The sequence below is a fragment of the Pristiophorus japonicus genome, chromosome 6 (assembly GCF_044704955.1).
Source record: "Pristiophorus japonicus isolate sPriJap1 chromosome 6, sPriJap1.hap1, whole genome shotgun sequence".
NCBI lineage: Eukaryota > Metazoa > Chordata > Chondrichthyes > Pristiophoridae > Pristiophorus > Pristiophorus japonicus.
In genome coordinates, this window is record NC_091982.1 from 232,866,891 (window position 1) to 232,890,779 (window position 23,889).

The 23,889-nt window shown below is 47.1% G+C and overlaps 2 protein-coding genes across 16 annotated transcripts in view; one reads left to right on the forward strand and one right to left on the reverse strand.

The window, feature by feature from the left end:
• cp (ceruloplasmin) overlaps window positions 1-23,889 on the reverse strand; it is a 266,551-nt gene that overhangs the window by 211,721 nt on the left and 30,941 nt on the right. For 3 of the 9 annotated variants that reach the window (XM_070883703.1, XM_070883701.1, XM_070883700.1), the window contains exons 1-5: window positions 22,471-22,508; window positions 20,544-20,673; window positions 8,895-9,048; window positions 7,512-7,665; window positions 5,377-5,583 (exon numbers count right to left, since the gene is read on the reverse strand). The exons of 1 other annotated variant lie outside the window; for it this stretch is intronic. In XM_070883703.1, coding sequence (XP_070739804.1) covers window positions 5,377-5,583; window positions 7,512-7,665; window positions 8,895-9,048; window positions 20,544-20,655 — 627 coding nt within the window. In that variant the 5' untranslated portion in view covers window positions 20,656-20,673; window positions 22,471-22,508. Of the gene's footprint in view, window positions 1-5,376; window positions 5,584-7,511; window positions 7,666-8,894; window positions 9,049-20,543; window positions 20,674-22,470; window positions 22,509-23,889 lie in introns of those variants that run through there. 5 more of the 9 variants (XM_070883702.1, XM_070883705.1, XM_070883706.1 and 2 more) reach the window with 5 other exon arrangements.
• LOC139265994 (keratin-associated protein 4-5-like) overlaps window positions 22,352-23,889 on the forward strand; it is a 40,158-nt gene continuing 38,620 nt past the window's right edge. For 3 of the 7 annotated variants that reach the window (XR_011593669.1, XM_070883711.1, XM_070883716.1), the window contains exon 1: window positions 22,557-22,660. Coding sequence is in view for 1 of the 7 variants with exons in the window: in XM_070883714.1 (XP_070739815.1) it covers window positions 22,397-22,414 (18 nt within the window). In the remaining 6 variants the exon portion in view is untranslated. Of the gene's footprint in view, window positions 22,415-22,538; window positions 22,661-22,894; window positions 23,593-23,889 lie in introns of those variants that run through there. The other 4 variants (XM_070883713.1, XM_070883717.1, XM_070883714.1 and 1 more) reach the window with 3 other exon arrangements.

Genomic DNA, 23,889 nt, shown 5'->3' on the forward strand with positions numbered 1-23,889 from the left:
AGATATATAATAAGGAAAAGATTAGCAAAAGCAAATGTGGGTCCCTTACAGGCTGAGGCAGGATAAATTATGATGGGGAATAAAGAAATGGTAGAGAAATTAAACAAATACTTTGTGTCTGTCTTCACAGAAGAAAACACAAAAAAATTCCTGGGAATAGTAGAGAATTAAGGGTCTAGCGAGAATGAAGAATTGAAACAAATTAGTATTAGTAAAAAATAGCACTGGAGAAATTAATGGGAATGAAAGCCAATAAATCCCCTGGACCTGATGGTCTACATCCTCGGGTTTTGAAAGAGGTGGCTATAGAGATAGCGGATGCATTGGTTGTCATCTTCCAAAACTCCATAGATTCTAGAACAGTTCCCCCAAATTGGAAGGTAGCAAATGTAACCCCGCTATTTAAGAAAGGAGGGAGAGAGAAAACAGGGAACTATAGACCAGTTAGCCTGACATCAGTAGTAGGGAAAATGCTAGAATCTATTATTAAGGACGTGGTAACAAGGCACTTAGAATATAATAATAGGATTGGTCAGAGTCAACATGGATTTATGAAAGGGAAATCATGTTTGGCAAATCTGTTAAGAGTTTTTTGAGGTTGTAATTGGTAGAATAGATCATCATCATAGGCAGTCCCTCGGAGTCGAGAATGACTTGCTTCCATTCTAAAAGTGAATTCTCAGGTGACTGAAGAGTCCAATGCGGGACCTACAATCTTTGTCGCGGGTGGGGCAGACAGTGGTTGGAGGAAAGGGCGGCTGTGGAGCCTGGGTTGACGCACGCTCCTTCCACTGTCTACATTTGGTTTCTGCTTGTTCTCAGCGATGGGACTCGAGGTGCTCAGCGCCCCCCAGATGCTCTTCCTCCATTTTGGGCGGTCGTGGGCCAGGGATTCCCAGGAGTCGGTGGGGATGTTATACTTTATCAAGGAGGCTTTGAGGGTGTCTTGAAGCGTTTCCTCTGCCACCTGGGGCTCGCTTGCCGTGTCAAAGCTTCGCATAGAGCGTTTGCTTTGGGAGTCTCGTGTCGGGCATGCGGACGATGTGGCCCGCGCATCGGAGCTGATCGAGCATGGTCAGTGCTTCGATGCTGGGGATGTTGGCCTGATGTTGAATAGATAAGGGTGAACCAGTGGATGTGGTGTATTTAGATTTTCAGAAAGCATTCGATAAGGTGCCACACAAGAGGTTATTGAACAAAATTAGAGCTCATGGGATTGGGGATAATATACCTGCATGGATTGAGGATTGGTTAATGGACAGAAAACATAGAGTAGGAATAAACGGGTTATTTTCGGGTTGGCAGGCTGTAACTAGTGGGGTACCGCAAAGATCAGTGCTTGGGCCTCAGATATTCACAATCTATATCAATTAATTGGAATAAGGGACCAAATGTAATATATCCAAGTTTGCTGATGATACAAAGCTAGGTGGGAATGTAAATTGTGGGGAGGATGCAAAGAGGCTTCAAGGGGATATAGACAGGCTAAGTGAGTGGGCAAGAACATGGCAAATAGAATATAATGTGGAGATATGTGGAGATAGCCACTTTGGTAGGAAAAATAGAAAAACAGAGTATTTTTTAAATGGTGAGAGGTTGGTGTTCAGAGGGACCTGGATGCCCATGTACACAAATCACTGAAAGTTAACGTGCAGGTACAGCAAGCAATTAGAAAAGAAAACGGTATGTGGCCTTTATTATAAGAAGATTTGAGTATAAGAGTAAAGACGTCTTGCTGCAATTATATAGGCCCCTGGTGATACCACACCTGGAGTATTGTGTACAGTTTTAGTCTCCTTACCTAAGGAAGGATATACTTGCCATAGAAAGAGTGCAGCTAAGGTTCACCAGACTAATTCCTGGGATGGGGTGATTGTCCTATGAGGAGAGATTGAGTAGACTAGGCCTATATTCTCTAGAGTTTAGAAGAATGAGAGGTGATCTCATTGCAATACAAAATTCTTACAGGGTATATGCTGGGAGGATGTTTCCCCTGGGCTGGAGAGTCTAGAACCATGGTCATAGTCTCAGACTCAGGGGTCGGCCATTTAGGACTGAGATGAGGAGAAATTTCTTCACTCAGAGGGTGGTGAATCTCTGGAATTCTCTACCCCAGAGGGCTCTGGAGGCTGAGTCTTTGAATATATTCAAGACAGAGATCGACAGATTTTGGGATATTAAGGGAATCAAGGGATATGGGGATAGTGCAGGAAAGTGGAGTTGAGGTCGAAGATCAGCCATGATCTTACTGAATGACGGAGAACTTTCGAGGGGCCGAATGGCCGACTCCTGCTCCTATTTCTTATATTCTTAAGTTCTTATTCCTTTGAACTAGTGTAGAATAGGCTTATATAACATTTTGGGTTTTTTGCTGACAAGAGACAGGCAGAAATAACCTCCAGCACTAAATTATCCTGCATTTCAACACAAGCAATGTTGATGGAAATGACAACACCCTTTTATATTGCCTGTGCAAATGCTCTTCGATAAGAACAGTTTTACTGTCCTTGCAAATAAGGAAATTCTGCCAGTAATCATCAGTGACAGGTACATAGCCCTGGAACACGTTCACGGCCTCTGATTATTCACAGTTCGTTATTTGCAGTTCTCGTTATTTTTAGCACTCCTTGTTGACAGGGCTACTCTATGATGTTGCATACACACCCATCACAGACACACAGTCCTGTACGCACCCATCACACACAAACAGTCCCGTACACTCCCATCACACACACAGTCCTGTACACACCCATCACACACACACACAGTTAGTACACACCCATCACACACAGTCCCGTACACTCCCATCACACACACAGTCCAGTACACTCCCATCACACACACAGTCCCGTACACACCCATCACATTCACAGTCCTGTACACACCCATCACACACACACAGTTTGTACACACCCATCTCACACACGCAGTCCTGTACACACCCATTACACACACACAGTCCCGTACACACCCATCACACACACAGTCCCATACAAACCCATCACACACACACAGTCCTGTACACACCCATCACACATACACAGTTAGTACACACCCATCACACACAGTCCCGTACACACCCATCACACACACAGTCCCGTACACTCCCATCACACACACAGTCCTGTATACACCCATCACACACACACAGTTTGTACACACCCATCTCACACACACAGTCCTGTACACACCCATCACACACACACACACACACACACTGTACACACCCATCACACACACAGTCCTGTACACACCCATCACACACACACACACAGTACACACCCATCACACACACAGTCCCATACACACCCATCACACAGACACACAGTCCCGTACATACCCATCACACACACACAGTCCTGTACACACCCATCACACACACACAGTCCCGTACACACCCAACACACACACACAGTCCAGTACACACCCATTACACACACACAGTCCTGTACACTCCCATCACACACACACAGTCCCATACACAGCCATCACACACACACACACACAGCACACACCCATCACACACACACAGTCCCATACACAACCATCACACACACACAGTCCTGTACACTCCCATCACACACACACAGTCCTGTACACTCCCATCACACACACACAGTCCTGTACACTCCCGTCACACACAGTCCTGTACACACCCATCAGACACACACAGTCCTGTACACTCCCATCACACACACACAGTCCTGTACACACCCGTCTCACACACACAGTCCTGTCTGTACATACCCATCACTCACACAGTCCTGTCTGTACACACCCATCACACACACACAGTCCTGTACACACCCGTCTCACACACACAGTCCTGTACATACCCATCACTCACACAGTCCTGTCTGTACACACCCATCACACACACACAGTCCGGTATACACCCATCACATACACACAGTCCTGTACACACTCATCACACACACACAGTCCTGTACACTCCCATTTCACACACCCACAGTCTTGTACACACCCATCACACACGCAGTCCTGTACACTCCTATTTCACACAGTCCTGTACACACCCATCACACACACACAGTCCCGTACACACCCATCACACACACACAGTCCCGTACACACCCATCACACACACACAGTCCTGTACACACCCATCACACACACACAGTCCTGTCTGTACACACCCATCACACACACACAGTCCTGTACACTCCCATCACACACACAGTCCTGTCTGTACACATCCGTCTCACACACACAGACCTGTACACACCCGTCTCACACACACAGTCCTGTCTGTACACACCCGTCTCACACACACAGTCCTGTACACACCCATCTCATACAAACAGTCCTGTACACACCCATCACACACACACAGTCCAGTACACACCCATCACACAAACACAGTCCCGTACACACCCATCACACACACACAGTCCTGTACACACCCATCACACAAACACAGTCCCGTACACACCCATCACACAAACACAGTCCCGTACACACCCACCACACACACACAGTCCTGTACATACCCATCACACACACACAGTCCTGTACACACCCATCACACACACACAGTCCTGTACACACCCATCACACAAACACAGTCCTGTACACACCCATCACACACACACAGTCCTGTACACGCCCATCACACAAACACAGTCCCGTACACACCCATCTCACACACATAGTCCTGTACCTTCCCATCACACACACAGAGCACTGTAAACAACTATCTCATCAAAACTCACTTATTCCCCTCAACTTCACTTCACTTCTAATACATAAAGAAAATAATGAACCTGCCAGATAATAATGATCTCTGTCTCTGAAGAGGTTAAAGCAATACATGTACAAAGGACAAAATATCCAATTCGTGTCACCCAGAGTTGTGATATTATTTGTCGACACCTATATAGGGCAGTGCGAGGGAACTGGAGTGACTGAAGCCAGTGATCCCAACAACCGTGGCTCAGTGGTAGCACATTCACCTCTGAGTCAGAAGGTTGTGGGTTCAAATCCCACTCAAGGGACTTGCACACAGAAATCTAGGCTGTCAGAGGTGCTGCCCTTTGGGGAAATGATAAACCAAGGCCCCGTCTGCTCTCTCAGGTGGGTGTAAAAGATCTCAAGGCTTTTTTTGAAGAAGAAGAGCAGGAGCGTTATTCCCGGTGTCCTGGCCAATATTTATCCCTCAACCAACATCACTGAAACAAATTAGCTGGTCATTATTACATTGCTGTTTGTGGGAGCTTGTCTATTGTGTTTCCTACGCTGCAGCAGTGACAACACTCCAAAAGTGTGTGTCGAATTCTTCCTGCAATAAGTTACTTTGGGTTTGTTCATTCAGAACACAAGTTTAAGAGGAAGCCAGGAAAGAACTGAATCACTCACCTTGAAGGTCTGAGCTAAAAGAGGGTTCTTGAATATCTGCCCATATTTGGGACTTTTGCCTTGTATCAGGAGATCTTTTCCGTGTTGGTTTCCTGGGCTCTGCAGGACACTTGCTCCTTTCTCCCAGTGAAACGCGGTGATTTCAGCGACAGCATAGCCTCGTTCTGCCAGTTCGATGGCAGGCTGCAGAATTTCACCCAGAGAGAGCTGGTGGGCAGAAACATATTGTTGCAAAACTCAAGGCAACGTTCAACTTTACAATGATCAAATTCTATCGAGTCTCGCCGTAGAGGTGCACAAACTAATTCATCAGGGACTACACAGGGTTGCAGGCCCAATATTGCTCCCCACTGACTTCAATCGGCCAGGGTGTAAAACCGGCATTGCACCCGATCCTGCCACTTTCCTGATGGGCGGCTTCGGTTAAAATTGGCCCCAGCGTCTTTGAAAAACGTTGCTTAATTCCCTGTGCATGTTACGAGAAAGTCACGTAGATATCTATGGGCTGATTTTCGGCTTTTGAGATTTCGAGGCGGTAATGGCAGCGGTGAGGTCCTGATACCACCTGGAAAAAGTTTGCGCCCTCGTCTGCAAATATTCAGCGACAAATGTGCTTCCATGATCGGGGGGCAAAATCAGGCATTGCACAAGGAAGTTTTTGTGCCCTGGCCAAAAATCGCGGCGTTAAATAAATCAGAATAATGTGCAGGACAAGGTTGTGCAGATGCCCTGATTTTTGTTGATAACACTTGTAAATAGTTTCTTTGATTTAATGCACTTCATTGTTGTTCCGTGCCCTGCAACTTAACATCTATTGTATAGTTTGCTATTGGTGGGGGGAGACTGTGTTCCTTTGTTGCAGTAAAATGCCTGTTTGATCCTTTGCCATTGGTGTCTTGAGCATCATCCCAACGTTCACCGGAGATGAGCCTTTACGGGGGCGCATAGCGTGTCCAGTAATAGCTCCATCCCTCAGTTTTCTCCATTTAGGAGCCGGTCCATTACGAGCTGGCGACGAGCGAGTGTTGGTCCGGCAGCATCTCCTCACTGCCTCCCCCGTGGATGGGGACTATCCAATGGGGGCCTCGCCAGGCTCCTTTTCATCGTCCTCCTCCTCCTGAGGTGGGCCTGCAATCCCCACTGGCAATGCTTGGTCCCTTATGATGGCCAAGCTGTGCAACATGCAGCACACCACAATGAATTCGTAAACCCGTTGAGGGGAGTATTGAAGGCTGCCTCCAGAGTGGTGCAGGCATGGGTCTGCCTGTAGATGGCATAGCTCTGTCAGCACTTCCTTTCGGAAGCGCAGCCTTCTCACACACGGCTCCTCAGAGAGCTGGAGGTCTGAGCGTTGGCGCCTGTAAACCCGTGGAGAGCAAGCCCACCTCCTCGGTGTCTTCGGCCTCTCATCATCCGTGGGCGACATGACCAAGAGTCCTTCCTCTAGCTTGACACTGCCAAGCAATAGCATGGAGCATGATAAGCTGGCGAACTAGCATGCCCCCATTAAATTCTTTCACTGATGAGGTAAGGGCACTGTAATGGCAGATAAAATTGCTGCTCTCAAATCGGAGCTTCATGCAGCGTGCTGTACCCAACCGTTGCAGTCAGTGTGACCTGTGGTAGGAGCCTCCTCGCTCCATTTAAATACGGCACAAATACCGCCTGCTGCACCCGGGGAACGCCTGTTTTTTCAGTGAGGTAGGTTTTAAGGAATGCCTTAAAGGAGGAGAGAGGCAGAAAGGTTTAGGGAGCGAGTTCCAGACTTTGGGCAGCTGAAGGCACGGCCACCAATGGTGGAGCGATTAAAATTAGCGGATGCTCAAGAGGCCTGAATTGGAGGAGCGCAAATACCTCGGAGGGCTGAAGGAGGTTATAGAGGTAAGGAGGGCGAGGGCATGGAAGGAACTGAAAACAAGGATGAGAATTTTTAAATCGAGGTGCTGCTGGACCGGGAGCCAATGTTGGTCAGCAAGCACAGCCCTGCCTACGCTGTTGTCTCCACGAGATGATCAATGATCTGCTTTGGGTCGATAGCAGCTCGAAGCACAAGAGATAATCTTTTCCCCTCCTCGCTAATTTTTAGCGATATAAAGAGGAAACACCGCGGGAAGACTACTGAAGCCACAATTCACCTTCTTACTTCCAAAGAGAGAGACGGCATCACACCAGCCAGCGGCAGCTCCAGGCACAGTGACAAGGTTGGCATGGGACAGCGGTAAAGGGTTCGTCTCAACAAAGCCTTGCTTTTTTAACAGGTCAAGGGTCAATGCTTGTGGTGATCTGCCGCTACAGAAGAGAAAGAGGTTGTATATTAGCGATCCATTTGAACACCAAATATTACATAGCATTTTTTTTTTAAATTTAAATATCAATTGTTGCACTGTCCTCTACTACATTTTCAAAGCCTTTGTATAAGTGGCTTGTTGAGTACCATAGTATGCACCCAAGTACCTCACAAAGACAAACTGCCTGGGCATTTGTGTTTCAAATTATCTTTGCACCTTAAAAAAGTAACTTGCAATTTTTAAAACCACTTACAGACTGGACAAAACACTAAGGGGTCAAAATTGCCCTGTTTACCGACGCCTGTTAGCGTCTCCGGGGAGCGCCTGGGGTGGGGGAGGGGGGCTACCGGCTCCCGCGATGTTGCGCGTGAGTTAGCGGAGACACTGCCACGGTAGCACCTCACCCCGCCGGTAACGCCCCTGGCTGCCGCGCAACCGGCGATGACATCATCACCGGTTGCACGGTGACCCCTGAGCACCGCACGCCGACCTCTTTCCGCTCCATGGCAGACATTGCCCTGCGCCCTGCGAGGCTGCCACGAGCGGTGTCAGCACCAGCCTTGCGGGTCGCGAACCGGGCCGACATCCGCTCGCGGGGCGAAAGTTAAAGGGAAGGTCGGGAGCGCCCCCCCCCCCCCACTTCCCCCCCCCACGCCGCCATCTTGCCGGTTTGGCCGACTCACCGATCGGCCCGACTTAATCCTCCATGGCGTGGTGCGGGCCGCCATCGTGCAGCCCGGCGCTCGGCTTTGGGTGATGGGCTGCGGCCTTGGCACCACGCTGCCCTGGGGGCCCAGTGGAGGCTGTCAGAGGCCTGGCAGAGCGTGCAGCGCCCCTCCCCTTCAACCGAAAGCGAGGGGCATTGATACGCTTCAGCGCTTCGCGGATCAGCCACGTATCGCCGCCCCTCGCTTTCCCGAAAACCCCCCCAACAGGAAGTGGAGTGCCCGGGATTGCGCTTCACTTCCTCTGAGGGGCGGTAACTGCAATTTTGCGGCTGGGTTGGGACTTCCTCGCCGGGCACAGGAAGTCCTGCCCCCAATCGGGGCGCAGGGGAATTTTGCCCCCTTATGGGTTCAGCTATCACATTGAGAGGGGGGTGCGGTCACACATGGTTTATTGACCCCCTCAGGCTAATACCCAGAGGAGGCCAATGTATATATTAATAGTTTGGGGAGAGAGGTGAGGGGAGTAGTGTGGACGACATGAATTTAAACTACTGATTCTTACCTGCCGTTTAGTCCATGTACATTCTTAGTTTTAGCATCGTAAAACAGGCAATTGCAGTCTCCACCAAGGCCAGTGCTGAATGGTTCAGTCAGATTCAAGACCGCTGCCATGGCGACGGCAGCGTCGGCAGCATTCCCACCTTTTTTCAGTATATCTGCAAACACCAAGGTCCCCCGTGAAACCTCACACACAGGCTCGCTGACCAGGCGGATACATGTGAAGTATTGCAGCCGTTTTCTGCACTCTGTAAATGATGTGTTGTCTTTGTACCCAAGGATTGTTATGGGGAAAAAGCGGGAATATGGTGTTGAGATAGAGGATCAGCCATGAGCATATTGAATGGTGGTGCAGACTCGAAGCGCCGAATGGCCTACCACTGCTCCTATTTTCTATGTTTCTATTATGCTTTTTGATATGAACTTATATTTTCTTCATTAAGTTTTGTTATTATGGATTGAAATTCACCAAGTTTCTGCATGCAGCAAGACCTGGACAACATCGAGGCTTGGGCTGATAAGTGGCAAGTAACATGTGCGCCACACAAGTGTCAGGCAATGACTATCTCCGAAAAGAGAGACCCTAATAATCTCCCCATGACATTCAATGACATTACCATTGGCCAATGCCCCATCATTAACATCCTGGGGGTCACCATTGACCAGAAACTCAACTGGACCAGCCACATGAATGCCGGGGCAACAAGAGCGGGTCAGAGGCTGGGTATTCTGCGGCGAATGTCTCACCTCCTGACTCCCCAAAGCCTTTCCACCATCTACAAGGCACAAGTCAGGAGTGTGATGGGACACTCTCCACTTGCCTGGATGAGTGCAGCTTCAACAACACTCAAGAAGCTCAACACCATCCAGGACAAAGCAGCCTGCTTGTGGCTGCAGTGTGTGCCATCTACAGAATACACTGCAGCAAGTCACCAAGATTTCTTCGGCAGCACCTCCCGAACCCGCGACCTCTACTATCTAGAAGGACAACAGCCACATGGGAACACCACCACCTCCAAGTTTCCCTCCAATCACACACCATCCTGACTTGAAAATATATCGCCGTTCCTTCATCGTCGCTGGGTCAAAATGCTAGAACTCCCTCCCTAACAGCACTGTGGGAGCACCTTCACCACACGGACTGCAGCGGTTCAAGAAGGCGGCTCACCACCACCTGCTCAAAAGCAACTAGGGATGGGCAATAAAATGCCGGCCTTGCCAGCGATGCCCACATCCCGAGAAAGAATAATAAAGAAAATTCTCTCACATCCCAAGCCGCTGTTAAGTGATCACCCCCAGGTAGCAATTGGAGAGCGACAATTGGTTTCGGGAGCCCCTGAGATAAGAGGCTCGGGGTGGGAACTATCCAGAAACCCCTGCTTAAAGGGCATAGGTGTTGGGCAAGAACGGGACTGGGTTCAGCTATGATGTCCTCTCTGGTCACAAATGAACAATATCAGCTTGTAAGATATTGGAGGGTGACACTTGATGCCATCAGAACAACAGATAAGGAGTGAAAATTAACAAAGGTAAAATGCTTGCAATTCTTCGGTAAAAAGAATACTTAAAAGGCCTGGTGGAGTGACAGGTAATGTAACTTTCCCAATTCACAAAGAAACTCATTTTTGGAACAGCTGAACCCAGTTCATTGGGATACCTTGGTGGAAACTAACTCTGTGATTAACCAGCAAACAGGTCACCTGTTCAATCTCCCCAGTCGACCAGCACTTCAAATCACTCAGCGTTTCTAGCTTGCACAACTAGACTCCCTCAGCTGACGGAGATGGCACAGGCTGGGATTGGCAAATGGAACAATCGGCCGAGGCGCACGGCTGACCTCTGTCTGTGTGTCTCCCAAGCCCAACAGTTCTCCCAGTCTCCTGCCATTTCCTTTGATAGGGATCAGAGAAAGAAAGCATACAGCACCTTTCAAAATCTCACAACGTCCCAAGATGCTTTACAGCTAATCAAGTACTTTTGAACTGTAATCACTGTTGTAAAGTAGGAAACGCGGCAGCCAATTGAGAGTTCCCTCAGACAGCAATACATCATCATCATAGGCAGTCCCTCAGAATCAAGGAAGACTTGCTTCCACTCTTAGAATGAGTCCTTAGGTGGCTGTACAGTCCGATACGAGAGCCACAGTCCCTGTCACAGGTGGGACAGATAGTTGTTGAGGGAAAGGGATGGGTGGGACTGGTTTGCCGCACGCTCTTTCCGCTGCCTGCGCTTGATTTCTGTATGCTCTCGGCGATGAGACTCGAGGTGCTCAGCGCCCTCCACTTAGGGCGGTCTTTGGCCAGGGACTCCCAGGTGTCAGCAAGGCTTTGAGAATGTCCTTGTAACGTGTCCTCTACCTACCTTTGGCTCGTTTGCCGTGAAGGAGTTCCGAGTAGAGCGCTTGCTTTGGGAGTCACGTGTCTGGCATGTGAACAATGTGGCCTGCCCAGCGAAGCTGATCGAGTGTGGTCAGTGCTTCAATGCTGGGAATCAGAAAGAACAATAACATGACCAAATAACGTGTTTTTAATGATACTGGCTGAGGTTTAAATATTGGCCAGGACACTGGGGAGAACTCCCAAGCTCCTCTTCAAAGTGACCATCCATCTGAGAGGGCTTTGGCTTAATGTCTCATGAACATAAGAACATAAGAATATAAGAAATAGGAGCAGGAGTAGGCCATACAGCCTCTCAAGCCTGCTCCGCCATTTAATAAGATCATTGCATGATCTGATCATGGACTCAGCTCCACTTCCCCGCCCGCTCTCCATAACCCCTTATCCCCTTATCATTTGAGAAACTGTCTATTTCTGCCTTAAATTTATTCAATGTCCCAGCTTCCACAGCTCTCTGAGGCAACAAATTCCACAGATTTACAACCCTCTGAGAGAAGAAATTTCTTCTCATCTCAGTTTTAAATGGGCGGCCCCTTATTCTAAGATCATGCCCTCTAGTTCGAGTCTCCCCCATCAGTGGAAACATCCTCTCTGCATCCACCTTGTCAAACACCCTCATAAAGAAGACATATCTGACAGTGTAGTGCTCTCTCAATGCTGCACTGGGAGTGTCAGCTTAGACTTTGTGCTCAAGTCTCCCACACCCTTCTGACTCAGATCGCTACCCACTGAGCCACGTCAGACTCAGTGAAGCTCAACTGTTTTACTGACACACAACCAGACGCAACTTTCATCTGTCTTTCAGATAGGACGTTAAACCAAGGCCCCGTCTGCCCTCTCAGGTGGACGTAAAATATCCCATGGCACTACTTTGAAGAAGAGCAGGGAGTTATCCCCCGTGTACTGGTCAATATTTATCTCTCAATCAACATAACAAAACAAATTATCTAGTCATTGTCACATTACTGTTGTTGGGAGCTTGCTGTGCACAAATTGGCTGCTGCATTTCCCACATTACAAAAGTGACTACACTCCAAAAATACTTCATTGGCTGTAAAGAGCTCTGAGACTTCTTGAGTGTTGTTGGAGCTGCACTCATCCAGGCAAGTATTCCATCACACTCCTGACTTGTGCCTTGTAGATGGTGGAAAGGCTTTGGGGAGTCAGGAGGTAAACATGGAAAAATAGAAACATTGAAAATAGGTGCAGGAGTAGGCCATTCGACCCTTCGAGCCTGCACCGCCATTCAATGAGTTCATGGCTGAACATGCAACTTAAGTACCCCATTCCTGCTTTCTCGCCGTACCCCTTGATCCCCCTAGTAGTAAGGACTACATCTAACTAAAAGTACCCATTTACTCCTACTCTTTGCTTCCTGTCTGACAACCAGTTCTCAATTCACATCAGCACATTACCCCCAATCCCATGTGCTTTAACTTTGCACATTAATTTCTTGTGTGGGATCTTGTCGAAAGCCTTCTGAAAGTCCAAATACATCACATCAACTGGTTCTCCCTTGTCCTGGAAACATCCTCATAAAATTCCAGAAGATTTGTCGAGCATGATTTCCCTTTCACAAATCCATGCTGACTTGAACCTATCATGTCATCTCTTTCCAAATGCGCTGCTATGACATCCTTCATAATTGATTCCATCATTTTACCCATTACCGATGTCAGGCTGACCGGTCTATAATTCCGTTTTCTCTCTCCCTCCTTTTTAAAAAGTGGGATTACATTGGCTACCCTCTACTCCATAGGAACTGATCCAGAGTCTATGGAATGTTGGAAAATGACTGTCAATGCATCCGCTATTTCCAAGGCCACCTCCTTAAGTACTCTGGGATGCAGTCCATCAGGCCCTGGGGATTTATCGGCCTTCAATCCCATCAATTTTCCCAACACAATTTCCAGACTAATAAGGATTTCCCTCAGTTCCTCCTTCTTACTAGACCCTCTGACCCCTTTTATATCCGGAAGGTTGTTTGTGTCCTCATTAGTGAATACCGAACCAAAGTACTTGTTCAATTGGTCTGCCATTTCTTTGTTCCCCGTTATGACTTCCCCTGATTCTGACTGCAGGGGACCTACGTTTGTCTTTACTAACCTTTTTCTCTTTACATATCTATAGAAGCTTTTGCAGTCCATCTAAATGTTCCCTGCAAGCTTCCTCTCGTACTCTATTTTCCCTGCCCTAATCAAACCCTTTGTCCTCCTCTGCTGAGTTCTAAATTTCTCCCAGTCCCCAGGTTCGCTGTTATTTCTAGCCAATTTGTATGCCACTTCCTTGGCTTTAATACTATCCCTGATTTCCCTTGATAGCCACGGTTGAGCCACCTTCACTTTTTTATTTTTATGCCAGACAGGGATGTACAATTGTTGTAGTTCATCCATGCGGTCTCTAAATGTCTGCCATTGCCCATCCACAGTCAACCCCTTAAGTATCATTCGCCAATCTATCCTAGCCAATTCACGCCTCATACCTTCAAAGTTACCCTCTTTAAGTTCTGGACCATGGTCTCTGAATTAACTGTTTCATTCTCCATCCTAACGTAGAATTCCACCATATTATGGTCAATCTTCCCCAAGGGGCCTCGCACAACGAGATTGCTAATTAATCCTCTCTCATTACATAACACCCAGTCTAAGATGGCCTCCCCCCTAGTCGGTTCTTCGACATATTGGTCTAGACAGGGTGAGATTGGTGAGACACTCGCCGCAGAATACCCAGCCTCTGACCTACTCTTGCAGCCGCAGTATTTATATGGCTGGACTAGTTAAGTTACTGGTCAATGGTGACCCCCAGAATGTTGATGGTGGGGGATTCGGCGATGGTAATGCCGTTGAATATCAAGGGGAGGTGGTTAGACTCTCACTTGCTGGAGATAGTCATTGCCTGGCACTTGTGTGGCACGAATGTTACTTGCCACTTATCAGCCCACGCCTGAATGTTATCCGGATCTTGCTGCAGGCAGGCATGGACTGCTTCATTATCTGAGGAACTGAACACTGTGCAATCATCAACAGATTATCTGGTCAATATCACATTGATGTTTGTGGGAGCTTGCTGTGCGCAAATTGTCTGCCGCGTTTCCCACATTACAACAGTGACTACACTCCAAAAGTACTTCATTGGCTGTAAATCGCTTTGAGACGTCCGCTGGTCGTGAAAGGTGCTGTAGAAATGCAAGTCTTTCTTTCTTTTTCAACTCTCATAGCCGATTGAAATGGCAGGCAACTGAACAGCAGCCTAACCAGATGGATGATGCTTTCAATGCTGCTGTGGTCCACTGACGATCGCTGGCTCCCCGCAGGTCATGCTCATAAAGCAGGCATCCCGCTTGAGCAGTTTTATAATGACAGTTTATACACTTCAAAATAAATCACTGGCCGTGAAGCACTTTGGCACACCCTGAGAAATGAAAAGTGCTTTTTAAAAGCAAGTTCCTTATACTGTACCTGACAACTGCACTATAAACACTCTGCAGTCAGCTTCACATCACTGCACACTTGCTTAGTGTATGCTTTCCAGTCAGAACAAATGAATAACTTTCAGTGTTTATAGCTGCTGGGGTTATTGATCGTCTCCCCCACACGGGCGATAATATGGGGCAGTGAAACACTCGCCCATTGTAGAACCCATCCGACTTTCATTCCACTGAAATCGAGTTGTTGTGATCTGGAACGCGCTGCCTGAAAGGGCGGTGGATGTAGATTCAATAGTAACTTTCAAAAGGGAATTGGATAATTACTTGAAGGGGAAAAGCTTACAAGATTATGGGGAAAGAGCAGGGGGAGGGAGACTAATTGGAGAGCTCTTTCAGGAGCCGGCACCGGTACGATGGTCCGAAGCAAGTTTGAATAAATAAGAACATAAGAAATAGGAGCGGGAGTAGGCCATACGACCTCTCGAGCCTGCTCCGCCATTTAATAAGATCATGGCTGATCTGATCATGGAGTCAGCTCCACTTCCCTGCCCGTTTCCCATAACCCCTTCTTCCCTTATTGATTAAGAAACTGTCTATCTCTGTCTTAAATTTATTCAATGTCCCAGCTTCCACAGCTCTCTGAGGCAGCGAATTCCACAGATTTACAACCCTCTGAGAGGAGAAATTTCCCCTCATCTCAGTTTTAAATGGGCAGCCCCTTATTCTAAGATCATACCCTCTAATTCTAGTCTCCCTTATCAGTGGAAACATCCTCTCTGTATTCACCTTATCAAACCCCTCATAATCTATACGTTTCAATAAGATCACCTCTCATTCTTCTGAATTCCAATGAGTAGAGGCCCAAACTCCTCAACCTTTCTTCATAAGTCAAGCTCCTCATCTCCGGAATCAACCTAGTGAACCTTCTCTGAACTACCTCCAAAGCAAGTATATCCTTTCTTAAATATGGAAACCAAAACTGTATGCAATATATTATTCACTTACTCCCCATAATGTGTGCCTGTATGGGAGAATATTCATCATCATTAAAAAGCAGGACCTCAAAGGTAGTCATTTCAGGATTGCTACCAGTGCCACGTGCTGGGCAGAGTAGGAATTACAGGATAGCTTGAGGAATGATGCAGGAGGGAGGGATTCAAATTCCTGGGACATTGGAACCGGTTCTGGGGGAGGTGGGACCAGTACAAACCGGACGGTCTGCACCTGGGCAGGATTGGAACCAATGTCCTAGGGGGAGTGTTTGCTAGTGGTGTGGGGGAGGGGTTAAACTAATATGGCAAGTGGATGGGAACCTATGCAGGGAGACAGAGGGAAGTAAAATGGGGGCAGAAGCAAAAGACAGAATGAAGAAAAGTAAAAGTGGAGGGCAGAGAAACCCAAGGCAAAAATCAAAAAGGACCACATTACAGCAAAAGTCTAAAGGGACAAAGTGTGTTAAAAAGACAAGCCTGAAGGCTCTGTGCCTCAATGCGAGGAGTATTCTTAATAAGGTGGACGAATTAACTGCGCAGGCATCTATTAACGAATATGGTATAGTTGGGATTACGGAGCCATGGCTCCAGGGTGACCAAGGCTGGGAACTCAACATCCAGGGGTATTCAACATACAGTAAGGATAGACAGAAAGGAAAAGGAGGTGGGGTAGCGTTGCTGGTTAAAGAGGAAATTAATGCAATAGTAAGGAAGGATATTAGCTTGGATGATGTGGAATCTCTATGGGTAGAGCTGCGGAATACCAAAGGGCAGAAAACACTAGTGGGAGTTGTGTACAGACCACAAAACAGCAGTAGTGAAGTTGGGAACAGCATCAAACAAGAAATTAGGGATGCATGCAATAAAGGTACAGCAGTTATCATGGGCGACATTAATCTACATATAGATTGGGCTAACCAAATTGGTAGCAGTACGGTTGTGGAGGATTTCCTGGAGAGTATTAGGGATGGTTTTCTAGACCAATATGTCGAGGAACCAACTAGAGGGCTGGCCATCCTAGACTGGGTGATGTGTAACGAGAAAGGACTAATTAGCAATCTTGTTGTGCGAGGCCCCTTGGGGAAGAGTGACCATAATATGGTAGAATTCTTTATTAAGATGGAGAGTGACACAGTTAATTCAGAGACTAGGGTCCTGAGCTTAAAGAAAGGTAACTTTGATGATATGAGACGTGAATTGACTAGAAAAGACTGGCGAATGATACTTAAAAGGTTGACGGTGGATAGGCAATGGCAAACATTTAAAGATCACATGGATGAACTTCAACAATTGTACATCCTTGTCTGGAGTAAAAATAAAACGGGGAAGGTGGCTCAACCGTGGCTAACAAGGGAAATTAGGGATAGTATTAAATCCAAGGAATAGGCATATAAATTGGCCATAAAATGCAGCAAACCTGAGGATTGGGAGAAATTTAGAATTCAGCACAAGAGGACAAAGGGTTTAATTAGGAGGGGGAAAATAGAGTATGAGAGGAAGCTTGCTGGGAATATAAAAACTGACTGCAAAAGCTTCTATTGATATGTGAAGAGAAAAAGATTAGTGAAGACAAACGTAGGTCCCTTGCAGTTGGATTCAGGTGAATTTATAATGGGGAACAAAGAAATGGCAGACCAATTGAACAATACTTTGGTTCTGTCTTCACGAAGGAAGACACAAATAACCTTCCAGAAATACTAGGGGACCGAAGGTCTAGCGAGAAGGAGGAACTGAAGAAAATCCTTATTAGTCAGGAAATTGTGTTAGGGAAATTGATGGGATTAAAGGCCAAAAAATCCCCAGGGCCTGATAGTCTGCATCCCTGAGTACTTAAGGAAGTGGCCCTCGAAATAGTGGATGCATTGGTGATCATTTTCCAACAGTCTATCGACTCTGGATCAGTTCCTAAGGACTGGAAGGTAGCTAATGTAACACCACTTTCTAAAAAAGGAGGGAGAGAGAAAACGAGGATTTATAGACCGGTTAGCCTGACATCAGTAGTGAGGAAAATGTTGGAATCAATTATTAAAGATGAAATAGCAGCACATTTGGAAAGCAGTGACAGGATCGGTCCAAGTCAACACGGATTTATGAAAGGGAAATCATGCTTGACAAATCTTCTAGAATTTTTTGAGGATGTAACTAGCAGAGTGGACAAGGGAGAACCAGTGGATGTGGTGTATTTGAACTTTCAAAAGGCTTTTGACAAGGTCCCACATAAGAGATTGGTGTGCAAAATTAAAGCACATGGTATTGGGGGCAATGTATTGAAGTGGATAGAGAACTGGTTGGTAGACAGGAAGCAGAGAGTCGGGATAAATGGGTCCTTTTCAAGATGGCAGGCAGTGACTAGTGGGGTGCCGCAGGGCTCAGTGCTGGGATCCCAGCTATTTACAATATAAAATCAATGATTTAGATGAAAGAATTGAGAGTAATATCTCCAAGTTTGCAGATGACACTAAGCTGGGTGGCGGAGTGAGCTGTGAGGAGGATGCTAAGAGGCTGCATGGTGACTTGGACAGGTTAGGTGAGTGGGCGAATACATGGCAGTTGCAGTCTCATGTGGATAAATGTGAGATTATCCACTTTGGTGGCAAAAACATGAAGGCAGAATATTATATGAATGGCAGCAGATTAGGAAAATGGGAGTTGCAACAAGACCTGGGTGTCATGGTACATCAGTTATTGAAGGTTGGCATGCAGGTACAGCAGGCGGTGAAGAAGGCAAATGGCATGTTGGCCTTCATAGCTAGGGGATTTGAGTATAGGAGCAGGGAGGTTTTACTGCAGTTGTACAGGGCCTTGGTGAGGCCTCACCTGGAATATTGTGTTCAGTTTTGGTCTCCTAATCTGAGGAAGGACTTTCTTGCTATTGAGGGAGTTCAGTGAAAGTTCACCAGACTGATTCCAGGGATTGCAGGACTGACATTTGAGGAGAGACTGGATCGACTGGGCCTGTATTCACTGGTGTTTAGAAGAATGAGAGGGGATCTCATAGAAGCATGTAAAATTCTGATGGGACTGGACAAGTTAGATGCAGGAAGAATGTTCCCGATGTTGGGAGAGTCCAGAACCAGGGGTCACAGTCTAAGGATAAGGAGTAAGCCATTTAGGACTGAGATGAAGAGAAACTTCTTCATTCAGAGGGTTGTTAACCTCTGGAATTCTCTACCGCAGAGATTTGTTAATGCCAGTTTGTTAGATATATTCAAGAGGGAGTTAGGTATGGCCCTTACAGCTAAAGGGATCAAGGGATATGGAGAGAAAGCAGGAAAGGGGTACTGAGGTGAATGATCAGCCATGATCTTATTGAATGGTGGTGCAGGCTCGAAGGGCCGAATGGCCTACTCCTGCACCTATTTTCTTTGTTTCTATCATCATAGACAGTCCCTCGGAATCAAGGAAGACTTGCTTCCACTCTTAAAATGAGTATTTAGGTGGCTGAACAATCCAATACGAGAACCACACTCCCTGTCACAGGTGGGACAGACAGTCGTTAAGGGTAAGGGTGGGTGGGACTGGTTTGCCGCACGCTCTTTCCACTGCCTGCGCTTGGTTTGGGAGAATATTACTCTTTATTGCTGACAACGTTGCCCTTCTGTTTATCAATACAAAACAAGGAATATACGTCTCACTCACTGCTTATCAGAATACCCTATAGTACCTTACTCCTTTACCCCCGGAATAATGGCCAAGCTTTTGCAAAACAGTCCGTAACACTGAAACCCATTGTAGTAACTGTTTCCCCACCCACCTGAATGTGCAAAGTGTCGCAGGAGCGTGAGTGGGAGCAGCACCGGGAGGAGGCAGTTCAGGCACTGCTGGGGAGAGCACCTTCTGTTGGCAGGACCCTGCTTCCGCCATGGCCTGTTTGGTTACAAGCCTGAGGGGTTTCTACCCAATTCAGTCCAGATTTATGGACAGTCACACAGTGATTGTGATCACCACAAGTTGAAACCAGGCAAGTTTCCAATATTCACATTAAAACAAAATATGGTATATTGCTCACGTATTACTCAAGTCCCACTCCAGGAACGTGAGCACATAAATCTAAGCTGACACTCCAGTGCAGTGCTGCTCCAGTGCAGTGCTGAGGGAGTACTGCACTGTCGGAGGTGCCATCTTTCGGATGAGACATTAAACCGAGGCCTCGTCTAGTATCACAGGTAGGCGTAAAAGATCCCGTGTCACTATCTTTGAAGAAGAAGAGCAGGGGAGTTATCCTTAGTCTGGCCAATACTGATCCCACAATCAAAATCACTAAAAAACAGATTTTCTGGTCATCATCACATTGCTGTTTCTGGGAGCTTGCTGTGCACAAATTGGCTGCCATGTTTCCTATATTACAACAGTGGCTACACTTCAACAAAAGTACTTCATTGGCTATAAAGCACTTTGAGACATCAGGTGCTCGTGAAAGGCACTATTTAAATGCAAGTCTTACTTTCTTCTTTCTTTCTTGAAGTTCATTATGCTGCTCTGTGCACTCCAATACACTCCACAATATACCTACAGAACGCTCGCCCAGAACAAAAGGTTAGCAGGAATTATTGAAGGAAAATCTACATCTCGGGGTGAATTTCCTCGGCGATTCTCCCACTCCGCTGCTGTAACTTCAGCGGACGTCCTGCGGAATTCCTGTATATGCACGTCAATGCGGTTTCCGCCGAACTTCCGCCCAAGTTGCACCAGTGCAGCGGGAGAAACATCCGAGGAAATTCACCCCCGCCCCTGCGGATGCCAACTGATTTGACTGAATGTCAAAATGGCCATGTCTCATATACGGTTTCAGCGGAGCGAGTGCTGGTTACGCGTCAGATCAATAAATGTACACAGACCCTTACCAAGTCCTGCACCTGTAGCTAATGGCTGGCTGGATGCAGTGCAACCCCCTGTGCACACAACAGGTGATCGGCGAGAAGCAAACGGAAGCATTTGTGTCTGTGGCATCCTGCAGCACTGGGCAATCTGTCAATCGAATAAGAGCTGGTGGTTACTTTGCAAACTGAGGAGGAAGCCAGTGAGTTTAATATCACGGCAAACGTTAAATCCCATCTTGCAGTTCTTCATTAATACTGCGCTGGCAGGTTTATCGGGAAATTCCACGTTCCCTGCCCAGAAAAGACTTGCATTTATATAGTGCATTTCACGATGTCAGTACGTCCCAAAGCGCTTTACAGCCAATGAAATACTTTTTAGAGTGTAGTCACTGTTGTAAAGTGGGAAACGCAGCAGCCAATTTGCGCACAGCAAGCTCCCACTAACAGCAATGTAATAATGACCAGATAACCTGTTTTTAATGAAGCGGATTGAGGAATAAATATTGGCCCCAGGACACTGGGGATAACTCCCCTGCTCTTCTTCGAAATGGTGCCGTGGGATCTTTAATTCCACCTGAGAGAGCAGACAGGGCCTCGGTTTAATGTCTCATCCGAAAGACGGCATCTCCAACAGTGCAGCACTCCCTCAGCACTGCACTGGAGTGTCAGCCTAGATTTTGTGCTCAAGTCTCTGAAGTGGGACTTGAACCCACAACCTTCTGACTCAGAGGCAAGATACTAAGTAACGATTGAAAAATTTTGAGCGGGGTGATCTAATTTCTGAACACGCATTGCGATGTACAGCAGGAGCACCAAAGTTAAAAATCGGTGATATTTAAGCAGAATATTCGGTAACACTTAGTACTGTTGTCGCGATATTTGGTAAAGAAGGACAAGTACATGTAATTTTAATCTTAAATGTTATATATTTCTTGCCCTTTGTTCTAAAGACTCACCTCCTAAACAGATCACATGTAGAGATGTATTTGTATGTCATTTAATTTGTCTACCGAGGAATTACTCTTCGAAAATCAATCAAGAGATGATACATAGCCTCTGAGGAGATCTCTTACCAACCTCTATCTAGATTCATTTCACATGGTCACCTACAGGGCCCTGCCTCTGCTTGTTGACACTTTATTGCAGTACCGAGGGAGAGCTGCACTGTCGGAGGTGCCGTCTTTCGGGTAAGGTGTCAAACCGAGGCCCCGGCTGCTCTCTCAGGTGGACGTAAAAGATCCCATGGCACTAATTCAATGAAAACAGGGGGAGTTCTCCCCGGTGTCCTGACCAATATTTATCCCTGGCCAACATCTGGGAAACAGATTATCTGGTCATTATCACATTGCTGTTTGTGGGAGCTTGCTGTGTTTACTACATTACAACAGTGACTACACTCTAACAGTACATCATTGGGTGTAAAGCGCTGTGGGATGTTCTGCAGTCGTGAAAGGCGCTATATAAGTGCAAGTCTTACCCTCCGAATCAGAACGAGCAACAACACAGGTCTTGTGTGTTCAGGCATCATCCTTAAAGCAACTGGGTTGCTGGGGGGGGGGGGGGGTTACATTCTTATTTCACTTGTCTACAGCTGCAACCCCGCTTTTAATTCACTACAGCAACTGCGTTTATCTTCACGATGACTGATTGTAAAACACTTGAAATCATGCCATGAAAATTCTGAAATAATGATGCTGTGGCAGCGCTGCTCCAAATATATATCCGGCTGAATAATGACACATGCAAAATTCACACACATGCACAATGAGCCTTAAATACCCAGTCAAGTTTCCCAACCACACGGATCACGGTATGTAGATTCAAAGATATCAGACGCGTTTTTAGTCTGTACGAGTTGGATTCTTGGCTGCATGTACGTTTCACTTAAGGTTAGTAAGCAGCAAGATGTCAATGTTTAAAGGGGAAAGTGGCTATTGATCATTACCTAGGATTCAGGAAGCATTCTGACTGCGAGAGCCTTGTCTAACTGAACTTCCAGGTCAGGGAAGCGGAAGTTAGCCTTGCGGGAACATCATCATCGGAGGCAAACCCTCGGAACCCAGGAAGACTTGCTTCCACTCTTAAAGTGAGTCCTTTGGTGGCTGAACAGTCCAACACCACAGACCCTGTCACAGGTGGGACAGACATTCGTTGAGGGAAGGGCGGGGTGGGACTGGTTTGCCGCGCACTCCTTCCGCTGCCAGCGCCTGACCTCTTCACGCTCGTGGCGTTGAGATTCAAAGAGCTCAGCGCCCTCCCGGATGCACTTTCTCCACCTCGGGCGGTCTTTGGCCAGGGACTCCCAGGTGTCAGTGGGGATGTCGCACTTCACCAGGGAGGCTTTGAGGGTGTCCTTGTAACGTTTCCTTGAGGGAATACATCATCATCATAGGTGGTCCCTCGAAGCGAGGATGACTTGCTTCCACGCCAAAAAAGGATGAGTTCACAGGTGTTTAAATGAAGGACCTAATATTCCAGATCCTGAACTACATCCTGAAGGGTGGAAGATGACTGTGCGTGGATTTTTTTAACGTGTGATGACCGTTGCACACCAGCCACCACACGGGCTTGACAGAGCTAGGTCTTGGTCCAGTGGCAAGGATTACCCAAGACTAACTGGAGAACCTGTTCTGCTGCACGGACCTAGTGCGCACATATATCGCAGTGTGGGCTGAAACAGCATTGTGAATACCTCTTTAAAAAAAAAAGATAGCTTCTAACATGGGGAAAGGACATTGCATTCGAGAGAGCTGCTGATTTAATTGGAGATTAAGGAGGGCTGTAAATGCAGCTGGTGAAAGTATCGCATCCCTACCTGGGTTTGTGGGCTGCAGTTTATTCTGGCCAGGACTGCTATCTCTCTTCCTGCTGTCTCGGCTCCTCTACAACCCATTCACACTTCATCAAACCCTCTCCCGCACCGTGGCAAATCATTAATTCCACACAGCCTTCCTGAACATGTATCGCGTCTTGTTTTTGTCCCCTCTTGGAGTTGCCAACCCTCCCGGATTGTCCTGGAATCTCCAGGAATTAAATACAGATCTCCTGGACACTGCTGCAAGCAAGGGTGAGGGATCATAGTGGCATTGAAAAGTACATGGGTTTGTTTTTTCATTTTTCTTGAACACTTTCTTAGTTACAAAAATATTAGGGATGGGGGGTGGGGCGGGGGGCTGTTTGACCAACAGTAAAGGATCATCCAATCGGGTAGCAAAGAGTCTGTTCGTTTTCCAATTGGCCGTGGGAAGGCGATGATGGACATAACGGGCAACTGATGGCGTGAGTGTGGGGTGGAGTGATTGGAGGTGGGAGGTTGTGTGCTGAAACCTCCTGGAACACCTACAGCCAGAGTTGGCAACTCGAC